General features: G+C 36.3%; 1 protein-coding gene across 1 annotated transcript in view; it reads right to left on the bottom strand.

Moving 5' to 3' along the window:
• CLDN16 (claudin 16) overlaps positions 1–16,986 on the bottom strand; it is a 102,629-nt gene that overhangs the window by 14,043 nt on the left and 71,600 nt on the right. Inside the window, exons 4-5 of the mRNA XM_004460835.5 lie at positions 9,529–9,597; positions 8,260–8,473 (exon numbers count right to left, since the gene is read on the bottom strand). Of these exons, the coding sequence (XP_004460892.2) occupies positions 8,260–8,373 (114 nt within the window). The 5' untranslated portion in view covers positions 8,374–8,473; positions 9,529–9,597. The remainder of the gene's footprint in view (positions 1–8,259; positions 8,474–9,528; positions 9,598–16,986) is intronic.

Raw genomic sequence — 16,986 nt, 5'->3', positions numbered from 1 at the left:
TGTCAATAAATGTTAGATATATTATTATCTATTTCTAGTTCATTGTTTGGTTTTTGTTTTAGAGGAGGAGATGACATTTTGTATAATGTTCACTGAAGAGAAAGAAGATTTAAGTTCGATTCCTATTTTTGATATTGATTCTCTTAGAGAAAAATTGTTTACTTCTCTTAGCTTTTTATATTTCCATTTCCTTTTCATCCAACCAGGAAAATAAGGCAGACAACTGAGACAAAATACCGTAAGTTAACTATTAAATGCTTACAAATATGGAAGAAAATAAATTATGAATTATAACTATTAATATGCTAATTTTATGGTAATATATGTAATTCTTAGTTTTCCAAACTGAAATACAAAAGTAATTTCTTCACAAATTTACTGGTTTTTCAGTAGGAGAAAAATATTTTCACAAGATTATCCCATTTTCATCTCATCTTTTGTTAAGTATTGCTGGGAACCTGCAATACTTAAGTACCGTTAAGATTAAAATTTTAATATTTCAAATAAAGTTCCCCAAACTCAAATTTTTTTATATCCATAATCAGGTTTTCCCTAAGTGTTTCTATTTGCATTAATGATAGAACAATTCTTTCCATACAAAATAAATATTATAACTATTTTATCTAGCATGTATGTTGATTGTTGATATACTAATTTTAATTTCCAATTGATTTTAAATTCCTTCAGCAGACATTTGAGGTTACAAAGATTCTTATTCATCTTATGATCTCATACAGCACCAAACACTGACTTACACATACTAAGAACTGATGGTGCATTTGTTAACATGAATTGATGGAGCGGCTATTAAGATAGTTGTCATATTTTTTGCAAGAATGAATAGATGAAATATCATGTGAGAGGATCTTTGGAGATCACATTGAGGCCTAAATTAGAAGTATCTCTTCAGGGAAACCATCACCTTTTTTTTTTTTTTTTTAACCACACAAGATCTTTTAACTTGCTACAATTTATTTCTTTTCAAAATACAGAATTGGTCCCTCTTTTTAATAAGATGGGAATACAGATCTAATCCCATAAGATGTCAAATAAGGTTGGTAAGGCATGTATTCTGATCTAGAGAATATAGACTTTCTGCTTCAAAGCTTAGAAAGAAAAGGAGAAAAGGAAAAGAAGGAAATTATTATTTTGTAATCATTCACTCAATATAAATTGTGATCTCTGTCACTGGGTGGTAATCATTGCAAAGTTGTGATACCATACTTTCATAAGGAAACAATATAAAATGATTCAATAAGTAGCTTTTATAAATTACACAATAAATGTCAAAACTAAAATATTTGAATAGTTCAGACATGTACATCATGTTATTTTACCACGAAGATCACAAACATTATATCTTACTTGCTAAGTTTGCATTGTTCCATTGCTTGCCATTTATACTTTCAGCCAGGGCTTCACAAATCACCAGGCAAGTTAAACCAAATACATCTTAGTAACTAAACTAGTGGTTTTCTATCATGTACAACATCTTATAAATATCAAACACAAAGAGAGTAGAAAGGAAAGACAGCATATAAAATCTTAAAGAAAAAGAAAAAAAGAAAAAAAAAGAAAGACAGCATATATTATGTCTATATTAGTCTTGCTCTCTCATTCTTCTTAAGGCCTGACTTAAGTTCTTGTAGACCCTGGGCTAGTAAATAATAAAATTCAAAGAACAAAAAATTCAGAATCCTTGTGTAAAATATGCAAAAGCATTGTATGTTGTTAAAATTGAAATTTTTCAAGTTTTGGTATAAGAATGTATCACTTACTATAGTATTATTAAAACTTGCAAGAGAGTCCTGTGAGCTAGAGAACATTTATATCACTATTACTGGGTGATGGGAATATGGAGAAACATGAGAAAACTACAATTGGTGTGACCTATAGATTGTGATTAACAGCAATTCTATAATATTCTTGCATCAATGCCAAGCTGTACTGTATTGATATGGAAGTATATGGAAAAAAATGTGTCAAATGTATGCTATGGACCATGATTGGTGGTAATAGTCTGATAACATTATCTCATAATCTGTAACAAATGTACCACCAGGGTGTGGAGTTGTATGGGAAACCTACACATCTGTTTGATTGTTTTGTAAGTTTACAATATCTGTAACAAAAATATATTTAAAAAAAATAGTGTGGATTGGGGGAGAAATACACCAAATGTAAGATAAGAACTATAGTTGATAATAATATTTTGACAATGCTCTTGCATCGTTTGTGACAAATGTTTCACACCAATGCAAAGAGTTGGTGGAGAGGTGATGTATGAGACCCCTGTGTGATGTTATGTATGTTTATTTTATAAGTTCGCAATCTTTACTATACACTTACTGTTTATGTGTGTTCATGTATGAATGATATACTTCAATAAAAAATTTTAAAAAAACACTTTAACATTGAAGATGCAACTTAACTAGGCCCAGATATATATATTAAAATACAAAAGTATATTAGCCAATTATGGTAAAGTGTTGTAAAAATTATAAATTCCTATAGTATGTGAATACAAGATGGATTAAAAAATAATAGATCTTGATGGCTTATTCCTTCTTATTTTTTTGGTTTATACATTCTTCTTCCCATATATATTATATTTGGAGTAGACATTTGCAACCTAATGCATATAAAAGAAAAGAAAATTTATTTGATAGTGGTCTACCAATAGTAAATATTAACTAAGTCTACTGTACGTAATAACTATATATAATATACACATATAATCTTCCATGTACCTGGAAAAGAAATAAACGAATAGAGTATTTTTGAAGGTCTTTAATTCTCAAAAGATAAATAAAATGGTGAAGGCAAGACAACCCAAGACTACAGTAAACAAAAACAAGTCAGGTAAAACCGTGTTTTGCAGCTATTAAGTATGTTAGGAATGATATGAAAAGGGAAATTGGCAAAGATTGGGATAAAGAAATCTGAATAGGAGAATGTTATAAGATTCAGAGTAAGAAATTTCAGGATCAAGAAATAGTTTATGCCACTATAAACTCAACTTGGAAGAGTCATCATCAATATGCTTTCCTAAAATTTTTTCTGAGTGGTTTCCTGCTTATCTTTAGTGCTGTAGTAAGCACTTTCTAGAACCAGTTGAGTAGGTAGTGTCCAGGTTGGCACCAGTGCAGTATTAACTCACTTGTCTAAATAATAGTTCTTTGGCTACTTGATTTATCCTGTTCTAGTTTACTCAGTCAGGTTAAAAGCACATATTAAGCATCAATTGTGAATACACTATATCAGTAACCACATTCTACCCAAAGTCAAATTAGAGTTAATGTATGTAGATTAGAAAATTAGATATTTTTCTTCAATAATCATCTATTGAGCACCTATTAAGTAGGGTCCTTAAACTTCTTGAACCAAGGTACCTTACCTGTCCTGACCATTGCTCTATCCCCTGCTTTTACTTAGTATATTGACTGACATATATCAGTTACTCAATGAATATAGTTTCAAGTGTGACCAACAGACAGACCTGGGAAATAAAGACACATAAATGTATGTGAAAAAGGTAATGCAATATTATGAATGCTGTAAATACGATAAAATTACTGTGTTATATAGGAACTCTGGGGAACTTTGCAGCACAAACCCTGTCTAACAATTAGCTCTTACTAATCGTTGCTGTGTAGGACAGGGCCAGACTGACCATGTTTCCAAGGGAAGCTAGGAATCCAGACTGTTCTGTAAAATCCCTATATTTTAACAATTGACAATTAATTATTAGTAAAAATTTTATGCTGGCCTAATATTTGTGACTTCTACTTTATTGTTACACTTTGGGTAAGCTGTATTCTCCCTATTGAGGAGATAATCCACTCTTCACTTCAACATATTTACTGAAATAAAGTTAAAAAAATATTTCATATTATTTTCTATGTTATTGGTTCATACGCAAATCACACGTTAGAAGGAGAAAGCTTAAATTTGGAACCCTCTGTTTTGGATGATCCTATGAGATAATAATTATTTTTGAACATTTTGGGATTTTTGTCCTCAAAGAAAGGCTAACCCTAAAATTTTAACGACTATAAAACATTGTATTCCTGCCTCCCTCTAGGTGCTGTATAATAAACTAAGCCAGAAAAAATAGTGGAATGGTCCACAGACTTTGCTACATGATGAAGTTTGCACAGTGACTAAATTTCCACCATTTAAGCATTAGGTGAATGATTCTGCCATTGCTGCAATTGCCCAAAAACAGTAAAGCTGATTTCAACTTTGACTTCTTTCTCTCTGTCACAATCTTTCCCCACATGTAATCAATTAAGCAACCCCTTGGTTTGAGTTTTTTAGAGTTTTCAAAATCTACTGTCTCTCCATGCTTGTTCAAACTCCTGTTGTCTCACTCCTAGTCTATAGGAAAAAACCTCCTAATTGGTTTCCCTGCAACTCATTTTACTCCTTCCACCCATTCCCCACAAGTACTTAGAAAAACCGAATTTTCTAAAATGCATTTAGGTTTGATTGAAACACTCTAATGGTGCATCCTTTCCTGAAATAGAAGAACTATATTTTATCCAATATACAAAGCCTTTGATTACCCAGACCACGTCTTCTGCTCCCCACTTTAGAAACTTTTACCATGCAGAAATACATAAATTCTACAAACGTACAGTGCTATCATAGCTGAATCTCTGAGCATGCCATTTCTTGGACTTGGAATATTTTCCACTTCTCCTGTCTCACTCAGTTTTTACTTCTTCCTCTGGGTAGCCTTCACTGGTTATTCAAATTTGGGTGAGTTGCCCACTTGGGGTTATTAATTATCATAGCACTTACCATATCATACTGTAACTATTGATTTACCTGTCTGCCACCCCCAGGACATTGAGAACAACTTAAGGCAGCCCCAGATCTCATTCTGCTTCATAACCCTGCATCCACTCCAGTGCCAGGTATACAAGATGTGTCAAGGGATATTTGTGAAAACAGAAAGTGAAGGAAAACAGAAAGTGAAGGAAAAAAGAAGGAGAAAGATGGGGAAAGAAAAAGGAAAGGAAGAAAAAGAGAAGGGAGTTGGAAAAAGGGAGGAAAGGAGAGGGGATGGAAGGGGAGAAGAGGAAGAAAAAATAGGAAGGAAAAAGGAAGGAAGGGAGCAAGTCTGGTAGAAAGGAAAGAAGTCAGGAGGGAGGGAAAAAAGGTATATGAAGTTACAGAAAAATGGAGAATATTCATACTAGATTCCTACAGTTATTGGCCATTTTTCTGGAATTTCTGACATAGGGGAATTAAAAACGTAAAGACTAAAAGAGGGCCTTAATTCAATTTTATTATATAGTTGCGGAACATGAATCTAAGGCAAGGGATGTGACTGGCTCAGCAGAAGGCAGTTAATATAGGTTAAGATGCAAACACAGACTTGGCTAATCTCAAAATCCAAGTTCTCTTCACCATATCAGTCTCCTCCCAGAAATACAAGTGGATAAAAAATGGCAGGAGAAGGATGATAGCTTGGGGTTTCTGGCCCTGACTTAGGGCTGTGCATGCAGCAGTTTCATAGGCCTTCTCTTTCATCTCACATTTTGACCTAACATTCAAGAACTTTATTTATACTACATTCAACGATATATATTTGAGCTCTCACCTTACACTTCTAACAAGCTCTGAGCTTTTTCTCACTCTGCACTTTTGCTGCACTGTCGTCTTGCCTGGAAATTCCCTACTGCCATTGCTATCTTCTGAAATTCTTTGCATCTTTTCCAGGCTTTGCTCAAATGCTTTTTCCTACATGAGGCTTGTTTCCATGTCCATAATAGGAAATAGTCACCTTATTTTCTCTACTCCGTTATACTTTGTTTCTTTTCACATTATGAATAGAAGTATGTTTTTTATTATTGTTGCACAAGTATATTTTTCCCCCCACTAAATGTACACTCCTGGAAGGCAGGGTCTACTTTTGCTTTACCTTTGCCTTTCCTAGCATACCTAACATACCTTTTTTATGTTATATATGTCATATGTTTGCCATGTTGCATTGAATGGATGACCTATTTTCCAATTGTCATTGCATTATCATTTTAAAATAGTACCAAGCTAGAAATTCATAATTCCTCTACTTGTTTAAAATTTCCATGGGTATGCCGTTTAGTTTTATTGTTTAAAAGACTTTTGTTGTATCAACTTTTGCCCAATAGTTGTTTATAGTGAGATAATAATATGGATCACAGGTGATGCATAATCTATGAGGGCAAGAAAGGAGAGCAGTATAATTGAGTCAGTGAGCTTCCAAACCTCAAATTTATAGATAATTACATAAATTTATATTATGGCCAAAGGAGCAATTATTATGAAAGATTCATGTCTGTTTAAAAACATTGACAAATAATGAGATCATTGGGAGAAAAGGGTGCCTCATTTGTTATTCCTGTGATGTGGAACCTTCTTGGGGATATTTATATCAATACATTTCAAGTATGGGAAATAAGAAAGAAGCTAAAAAGTACTAACTCTTATCCAAGGTTAGCAAGGATTTATTTGAGGTGAATAACCTGGGCTGCTCACTTCATTCAATTTTAATCAGAAGTGTTCTTTCACAGGGCAGATGGCAAATTGGTTGGAGTACTTAAAGGAAAACAAGAAGGCACTTTAAAGGTCAGGACTCCTAATCTCTCAGCAAAGTTTGACCCTTTCTAAAATTATATTCCTTGTCAAGTGAACTTACCAAATTTTGGTCAGCTTAAGCACAAAGATTTTCAAATTGCTTTAGAAAATATTTTAACAGTACCTTCATATGGTGTTTTGCATATTCTTAAACATTTTTAAAGACATAATTTTAAATATGCTTAGATCCAACATATTTATATATTAATCACCTATTGCTGTCAGCCCAGATAATGGCTAGCTAAAGCAGCAGAACCTTTTTATCTGCATTTTTCCCTGAGCACTGACTGTTCAAAGGACTTTTTTCTCATTCTCGGCTTATATGCATGGCCAGATAAAATGTGTGTCTGTACTCACTTATAGAAGATATCCTTCGCAATATTTCAACTCTAGCACAATTTTTAGAAATAAAACTTTCTAGCACTAAAGAGGAATTTATAACTCAATTGGTTTTGAAATGCCAGAGATGTCAGAACAAAGTTAAAGCAAAGAAAAATAAATTGCAAAAATAATATATAGCAAAATAGAAAGATTAATAGTTCCCAGTTCTAAGTCCAACTTGAGAGTTTGTTAAATAAAATTAGGAGAAAAACATATACATATATATACCACACACACACACACACACACATATATATATATAGAACATATATATATGTTCTAGGGTATCTTTCCTATATTGCATGGAGGTGAAATTATAGTATTTATTAGGGTAAATTGTTTCTTTCAAGGGTACATAAAAGAGCACATTGGATTGCTACATACTCTTCATTTGAGTTCCTGATAATACTGTTTCTTTTTCTTACTTTCCATTTCCTAAGCCTTACTAATGAATAGCAGCAAATTCCAAAGATATTTTTGCTCATGTCTACCTCTCTCAGATTCCTATGGCCACAGGAAATACTTTTGAACTTCAAAATGACTTCTTCCAGAGCTTCTCCAGAGATGAAAATAAAATCCTCATATGTGAACCCACTCACCCATTTCTTACACAGCATCAATTACCAAGAGCAACTCTTTCTTAAGAGAGGATTTTCAAACCCACATTTGTCTCCTGTACCTTGGAATGCACTGAAAAGACCCTTTCTCCCTTGGAATTTTTTTGCCTACTATGGAAATTCCTTATAATATAATTCTTCTTTGCATGCTAATTGCATACATTTTATATGCCTTCAGCTCAATTAATAATTTTTTAGCTTATTATCACTCCTTAAGAAAATCTATTGTACATATTTTCTACACTGTCATCCAGGTTAGCAAACGTGTCTTTGAGAGGAGAGGAGTTACTGGAATGTTACTCAATTTGGTATTTGCAACAATGGGAGAGATGAATTTCTGGGAGACTCAGTGACAGAGATTATGTAATCACTCCTGTGTGAAATAAAGGAGGATTATTCAGTGACTTTGTCTATAAAATGCGGATAACAACAGTATCCGACCTTACAGACGGGCTGTGAGGATTAAACGAGTTATAAAGATAATAAGTAATTCATAAGAAGTCAGTCCGTGTTGGCTATTATTACTGTAATCATTAGTCCTGGTAAATATCCTGACTTTTCTATGAGGTAGTGGGGAAGATTAGAGAAGGTCTGCAAGGGCGTGGGTCAGAAAGAGAAGTAGTTGACTTCTTACCTCCAGGGAGTCATCGGCATTCACCATCCAGCAGTCTGTCCAGGTGGCCACAATCAAAAACCCAGTGGAGAAAAAGGCAAAAATGCAAGCGATGTACTGCAGAAGATGCCTCATCTTGGCGAGCAGCTGTCCGGAGGGGACGCATGGGCGGATGTGGGCCCTGGGACCACGCGGCCAGTCCGACCGCTCTCAGAGTCTTCTGTGATTCTGGTACCTGGGAGGATGAAAACGCCGGCCTTTTACTTTTCCTCACACCCCACTGTAGGTGTCTTAGGTTGCGGTAAAAATAATACAAACAGGCTGGAACCGACAGAGGGGTCCCAGAGGTCATTATCCCAAGCGATCGGCCTCCAATCAGAAGCCAGATCAGTGAAAGGACTGATTATGTTTTGGGTGGGGAAGAAAAAGAGTCATGGTAAAGTGTGCTACCCAGATTGTGGGCTGGTGTGAGATGATGGTCCCAGGAGGTCTGGGCAAGTGTAAAGATGGAGGGAAGGAGGGTCACACCCCACACTGGAGCCTGTAAACTGCTCTTTCATGGGCCCTCCAGGGAAAGTGAGCTATTCTCCTCCCCCTCAGTGAGAAGCCTACACGGTTGACTGAGTGCTATTTTATTATTAGGACTATTTTAATATTCTCTGACTACCTTAGACAGACAGGCTAGTGCTTGCTCAAGGGAGTTTGCATTCCAAAGTGTTGGGCAGAGCAGGCGGTGAGGGAGCTGCAGCACCTGGCCCCCAGCTCTCCGAACAGCAGAGTGGACTGGACCAAGTGAGCATTTTAACACAGACAAATCTGAGGGTAAAGCCTTGCTCTGAAGTTTATAGGCTGAGGGCACTTGAGTCTCAGTTTCTGTAAAATCATGGCATAAGTCTTCTTCATAAGGTGTCTGTGAGAATTAAGTGATATTGTGCCTGTAAATCATTTAGGATAGTGTCTGACAATAATAGCTAAGTGGTAAATATCAACAGAACCAAGAATACCCTATATCAGTCTTTTCTCCCAGGGACCAATGCTTGAAAACATGTGTAATGAAAAATTAAACATTTAAATGAGGCAAAAATTATGTTTTTAAAAAGAGGTTTTGGAGAGCAGATGTGGCTCAGTGATTGAGTGCCTCCTTTGCCTGTATGAGGTCCTCGGTTCATTCCCTGGTACCTCCTAAAAAAAGGTTTTTGGATTTAGCAAGGGCAACTGGAGTTTTACTTACTCCTGACTGGTGACTTCTTGTGTATAGATGATCCATAACCACTAGACATTTTAAAATACCTTATAGCACAAGAGACTGAGTGCTTTTCTCCCACTCTGGAAAGTCCTAGGATAGGTTCTCAGTGCCGCCTAAAGATAAGACAAGCAGACACAGAAAACGCACAGTGAATGGACAGAGAGAGCAGACAGCAAGCATAAACAATGGGGTGTGGGAGGTGGAAATAAATAAATCACTAAAAATAATTAAAAACAAAAATACCTTTAAAAAGTATACATACACCCATTTTATCAACATCAGATAGACTTCTCTATATTAAAGTGAAAATTTTATATGATAATCAAAAAAATTTGCATGGGTTTTCATACCAGAGAGAGAAAAGGATAGAAAAAGAAAGAGAGAAAAGAGCAGGGAAAACAATTAGAAATAGGTCATTACTCTGGAAAGAATTATCTACTAAGATAGTTATTTTAGTAACAAGTCATCAAGGCCACTAGTTTAAGAATGGTTTGGTCATAGTATTTAGGGAGAAGGCTAAATTGGTATTGACATCCTCCAAGAATACATTAAAATCATAACCCTTTTATAACTAATATTTTTTATGTTGTAATTTTGATTTGGATGTGAACTATAGGTGGAATATAAGTCCAGTTATTATAAATAAGGATACATACATTAACAGTAGTTTTGGCTACTTTGGGAGTGGCATTACAGATAACTTTGATTTTTCTTAATTTATTTTACATAGTATACTTAGTTTATTTTTCCCAGTTTATTTAACAACTGGAAAAAATAATGTTTTCAAAGTGTTTAGAGAATGTAGTGACCTATGGTGTAAGGCAGCTACAACACAGGCATGCTGCTTTGATGAGTCATGACCGAATCTTTCCCTGTGCCCTAACATTTGAAAAGCTCATGCTCTATTGATCTGGGAGAGGAAACCAATTCCAAAAGCACATGCTCATTACAGGAAAAGTCCCCGACTTAGTCGTTAGCTTTCCACCCAGAGGCCTTCCACAATGTATTTTTCCTGCTAACACTGCAGCCTAGGGCAGTGGTTCTTAAACTTGAATGCACACTGGAATCTCCAAGGCCACTTGTAATAAATGCAAACCCCAGTGTTCTCCTCTCCCCACAAGACTGGATTCACAAATTGGGAGTGGATGCCAGGACTTCACATTTATTAAATGCTGATTCTGATGCAGATGACCATGGTTTTAGACACTAGTTCAAAAGAAAAGACTGAAAAATAATATGCTGATTTTTCAGTCATTGATGAGGATTGAATTATGTCCCCCCCAAAAAGACATGTTGAAATTCTAATCTCTAGCCCTTCAGTACATAACCTTATTTGGAGATAGAGATGGAATTATGCAAGTAAAAAATGAGGTCATACTGGAATAGGGGGAGTTCTTAATACAATATGGCTGCTGTCCTGATAGGAAGAGGACATTTGGACACAGTCAGAGGGGAGAACACCTTCTGATGACTGAGGCAGAGAACACAAAGAATTGACCTTAAGCCACTGCCAGAAACCACGGAACAGATTCTCCCCTACAGACTTCAGAGGAAACATTACCCTGGCAGCTTGATTTTGGACAGCAAGTCCCCAGAGTTACTAGGCAATAACTTTCCATTGTTTTAAGCTATCCAGTTTGTTTGTGGTATTTTGTTATGGTGGCCCCAGGAAACTGAAGACAGCCATACACCACAGATCACTGATAAAGCTGTGGGAAAGGAGGGTACCAGAGTTAAATCTTTGGTTCCAACTCTTCCCTAACTGGTACCAGTGACAGGTCCCAAATCCAAACATTAGAACTTAATGGAAAGAAGGAAGGAAGGAAAAACACTAAACACATGCATTCATGTTCACAGACAAGCACATACACATGCACATAGATCTCTGGAAATAGAGATTCCTCCATAGGAAAGAGCTGGAATGTGACATGTAACTTATTGTGCTCCCAATACTGCGCTGGACATTGTGTGGGCTTGGGATAGGGGGACAGAGATTATTATTAGGTAGCTATGGAACTGCTCCTGAATTTAAGATGTTTGTTATTTTTAGAGACTAGCATAAGACAATTACGTTTATATGTTCGTTTGTAAGTGAAGCCATAATGTGATTGGAGAGGCAAGAAACGAGAGCCATGCAGGTTTAAAGAGTGAGAAAGTCTTTATGGGCTGGACTTGAGTGCATCTCTAAGGAAAAAATAAATGTGCGGGGAACTGTGAGATTGGAGGGTAGAGGAAGATTAAATAAGTCATGAGGCCAAATAGACAAATCTGGTTTGCTTTCTGTCCAATGTGTTAGACTCCAAAATATAGCTTTATCAACTTGGTCAGTTTAGTTCCATTCAATTTGGTTCGCAATTGTGGTGAGCCTGGTAGTAACCCAGTACTTTGCTAGGTCCTGGGGATACAGAAGTAAATATCACATGGAAGACTTAGTCCTTGTCCTTGAGTTGACGTGAACCAGGGACACGTGAGAGGAAGTGACAAGCTTCCTTCCTCATGTTCAGGTGACTTTGAATACAAAGTTAAGTTATAGTACCACTCCCAATAATAGAATGTAGGCACATTAGTTAGAAATATGCAGATTTTCCCAATTAATATGAACAAGAAGAGCAATTATCACTACAGATATGGTTTAGTGAGGTTTTCAAAGTATTTTCAATGTATTATCTCACCTAAGCCCCATGAGGGCAGGCATCTTTGTTTATTCACCAGTGTATTCCAAGTGCTTAAAATTTTGTGTGGCATTTAGTAGGCACTTGACAAATATATCTTGAATTTAATCTAATCCTCACAGTCCCCATATTTTATAAAAGAGGAAGTAATACTAGACTTGCTCTTTTGGAAACATCCAGGATCCCTCAGGGTAGATGGTGTTTGCAGCCCCAGAACTGTTTGTTGTGCATGATTCAAAGACAAACATTTTAGTCGATTCATTATATGCAGTGTCCTCATTCACTGTTGTGGCTGAGGCTTTAGAGCCACCTGCCGATGGGGTGACTGGTGCCCTTAACCTAGCACGGGGGCTGAAAGAAAGTAAATTGGAAATACTGCAGTTGTCACTTTGGCCTGCAGGTGGAAGCAGTCCTGCATTTTCAGTTGAACAAAACAGCAAGGTTTCTTTGGGTTATCTCAGTGGTTTCTGCTAGTATTGCAAAATGTCCCTCCTATAGTCATAAAAAATATATGAGTTCTTAGGAAGAATAAGCTGGTTTATACTATGTCTTATGTGTAATCTCATTCTGCTCTTAATGCCCAGTGCTTACTGGGGGGAAAAAAAATAAACTAAAAAACCTGCACAAAAATATTGCTTGATGATTCAGGGTCAGGCAGACCAAGATCAAAAGCAGGCTAAGCCACTTAACAGTTATGAGATGTTTTGAAAATTATTTAATCTTCCTGAGTCTGTTTCCTTATCAGTAAAATGAGAATTATATATTCTATCTTATAAGATGACTGTGAAAATAAATAAGATAATAATATTTAAAGGGCTTTGTATAGTGTCTGGCACATAATGAACTATCAATAAATTATAGCTATAATGATTTTTATGTTACAAACTTGCTCTTCTACATATGAGCCATATATTACATATAAATACACACATGTGCAAACATGTTTGTGTATATTTGTATTATATGTATGTATAATGTGTATTTGTGCATATATATATATACATTCATAAATTGAATACACAGAAAACAAAAGATGTAATCACAAAGCAACTTTATTTTTTTTTTTTTGTATGGTCCTTTAAAATCCATTCTAATTTGAAATGAGTCAATTCTTTCCCTATACCTTGGGTAAAATCTAAAGCAATCCCTACAACATTTCTGTCATTCTTGGGCAATAGTATAAATTTTTCCAGTCACAAGGATAAAGCTTCATTCCAGTGATATAAATATGGATATTCCTGTATATAGGCCGATCCCTTTGCAAATGCTCTTCCTTCAAGTGGGAACCAGACAACGCATCTGCCACCATCTCTGCCATTTGCATTTCTTAGGCACAAGTCAGATGGCAGTGCACTGTGTCTCCCCAGATCCAGGGAACTAATACCAAGCTGTCAGAGTAGCCACGTCAAAACCCCTTTCCCTACGCTTAAAGTGAGGTGCAAGAACCCTCACCCCCTCCTAAAGGGAGGAAGGGTGTGGGGTAAGTGGGAATCAATAGCACCAGCAGCTCACCAACAATGTTATCCTAATCTTGTGCTCCTTTATTGGCCTCTCTGACCTTGGTTATGGGTTGGTAGGAAGGGGTGCAAGGGGAGAACAAGGTATATGGGGATAGAGAGGAAGAGGACTAAGGGTTGCAAAACTGGTTCTCAGGCACCTCTTATGCAACTTCTGCCTGGGGGTCTCTCATCTCATGTTGGAATGTGGTATCAATTGTCACATGGTCTCAGTTGAAAATGGGACTAAAATGCTTTCAATTTAAAAACATACTATGGTGTTAGACTGCCTTGTGGTGACATTGGAACTCTATTATTCACCCTGGCCAGACTACACTTAGATTGGCAAGGTTTACTCATGGATACCGTCATTTAGGAGGGAGATAGGTAAACTGGGGCCGCTTAGAGAAGAGGGTTCCAGTTAGTGAGGTTAGTGAGGAGATGGGCAACCATTTCATATGAGGAATGACTAAAGAAATTTGGGAAGGAGAGGGTTTAAATCTAAACAAGAGGCAGAGTAAATATGGCAACTGGTTTTAAATAGCAGGAGTGTTTAAACTATAGGAGAGTTGCCATATAGAAAAGTAATTGTTATCTTTCTAGGAGACTTCAGAGAACATGACTAAATTTCCAACCATGAGAAAGGAAAGTGATCTGGTTTAATGGCTTTCCTGATAGTGATCCGTCCATATAGAGGTGGAGATGTTAACTAAAGGATTCATGAATCAGTTCTTGATGGGAATAATTGACCTCTGATTTGGAGAATGCTTGGAAGAGTTGTAGGGCACTGGGGAATATATACTTTTAATTTATCTCTTTCAGTCACAGAATTTGAGTCTTATGTAAGCAAACCTCAACAATATCTCAGTGACACATGCATCAAAAATCACACCTCATGTTCAGCGGCAAAACAGCTGTCATTACTCATTCTGTAACTGATTTCACCAGGAAAAACAAGATTTTCATCCTGGTACAGTATGATTAAGCCATCAAGGATGCTTTTAGTGAACCATGACAGAATAAACCTGGAGTCAAAGGTTAGCACTTTAACACTTTAAGTTAGCAGGTAAACTTATGAAGCCATTCTAACATGACGTTTATATTCTTCTACACATAGTCATTATTCCATTGGAAGGAAGATGAAACTATTAGAATTAGCCTTAATCTCACAAATTGAGCTTTCTTCAACTGACTCACCATATTCAATTGACCATTTTTAATATTTTCTCACCATTCTTCATTTCTTTCTTCTTGCTTTTTTTCTCCAGACATTTAAGCATGTTCTAATGGGGCCAATATCATTGAACAATTGGGTGCTGAATGACATTGGGAATACAAATCATGTTATCGGGGCCAGAAGGAGTTGGAAAAGTTTAAGATTAAGAAACAAATGGTCAGGTATATTGGGAATTTAAAATATGTTTAGGACAGTAGAGGAAAATGAAGCATGAGTGACAGGTTACCATAAGATCGTAGCAGTTCTAGAATCCCAGGTTGAGGAGCATGAATTAATTTGCTATTTATTGGGCATAAGACAAGACAGTAACAGTAATCAGGCAGCAGACAGCTCAGGTAGCACCCCTTTTTACTGCTACCTGTGAACTTAACTCCTATCTGCCCTAACTCTAAGCCTTTAAAACAGTGTGACCTCCCACAAACTGGTGTTGGACAGCTAATAAAAACAAGTACTAGCCAATTAACCATATTGGCCTTTACTTCATGTTTCCCTTTCTCTTTGCCCCACATCACTCCAGACTATCGCCCCTAGTCTTCCAATAGTCTCTACCTTCAAACTTTTGGAGTTTATGTTCTTTAAATCCTAGGGCTGACCACTTGGAATTGAAAATTGACTTTGGGTTCTCTGACTTTTACCTTTGGTGCTTCCTAGGGTACAGCTTGTGTTCACCCTCCAGGCTAATCAGAATAATCACCATCCCATCCAACTCAGCCCTGGTCCCTGGGACCCTATCCTGCATCAGTACTTTGACAAGAACCTCACCTGACCTGTTTCCTTCTGCCCACTAAGGGGAATCAACTCCAGACCTTTAATTACTTGGCACATGATCAAATACTTTACTAATTTAGAAATACATTCATAAGCCTAATTTTTCTTCGTGTTTTTAATTTTTCCATGCATTATGCTTTCATCAGTATCTTCAAGGGAAGCCCTGAGCTAGGTAAGCAGAAGGGAGTGGGAGGAGAACAGAAATTCAAAGAACTTCATTGTTGAGTGCACAGGAGATTTTGGGGGGCATTTTGCCACTCCCTCTCTATATTCTATGCTGCACTCTATGCAAATGGCCATTACTGGAACTACAAATACCCTGTCCTTTCCTGACATATACCTTTGCTTGTGCTGTTTGGTCATTTAGAAATGACCACCACTAAAACCCAAATCCACTTGTCCCAAATTTACATATACTTCAAGGATAAGATTAACTATGTTTCTTCTAGAAATTCTCTTATTGATAATTCTGGTGCAAATTGTTATTCCCTAATATTTTCTCTATGCATCTCATGAAGACATTTATATATCACCCCCTTTTTGCTTGCCCAGTCTGTATCAACTAGAGAAGTTCCCATTTCAATCATTACCCAATTTCTTTCTTAACTCCTGATTATTTCTGCCTCTAAACATTTTTTAATACTGTTTCCTTTGCCTGGAAGGCTCCTTAGTTTTCTTGCCATTTATTAAAATCCTAACCATCCCTTGAGGATCATTTCCTTTATGAAGACTCATTTGATGTCTCCATTCTGACTTTGGACTTGTAATCAGTAATCACAAAGTTAGCATATCACTGTTTTCAAGTTTTCTTTATGTTAATTTGATGTCTCCAGATCATGTTTGTAAGTCTACAACCAAAAAGGAAAAAAATTAAAATAAAGAAAAGAATTCACGAAATATCAAGTGTTATTCAGACACAGAGTTAAAACACTTAGGATCCAAAGATAATAAAACACTATTCAAAACATGTGTTTACCTGTCTCTGCAAAATGTTTTAGGAGCATAATTGAGACAATTATTCATATTTCTCACCAGTCACTACAAAAGGCTTCATGGAAAAGATGACAGTTGATTTGGCTCAAACAATAAGTAAGAATTCACTAAGCATGAAAAAAGAGAAAGAGGGTTCCAGACAAGGGAAAGAGCTTAAGCAAAGACAAAGTGGTGTGAATATGCATTGCAATATTGAGGAAAGAGTTTTTGACAAGCATCTTATATACAAGCTAGTAGCAGGGATCCTGTTTTTATCTTAGATTTACAAATGCTCAACATACAAATACAATGATTGTATCCCTGCAGGGTTCCAAATGCCATGGTATTGTGCTTGTT

Source organism: Dasypus novemcinctus, chromosome 4 (genome assembly GCF_030445035.2).
Source record: "Dasypus novemcinctus isolate mDasNov1 chromosome 4, mDasNov1.1.hap2, whole genome shotgun sequence".
Taxonomy (NCBI): Eukaryota; Metazoa; Chordata; class Mammalia; order Cingulata; family Dasypodidae; genus Dasypus; species Dasypus novemcinctus.
This window is presented reverse-complemented; position numbering and strand designations above follow the sequence as displayed.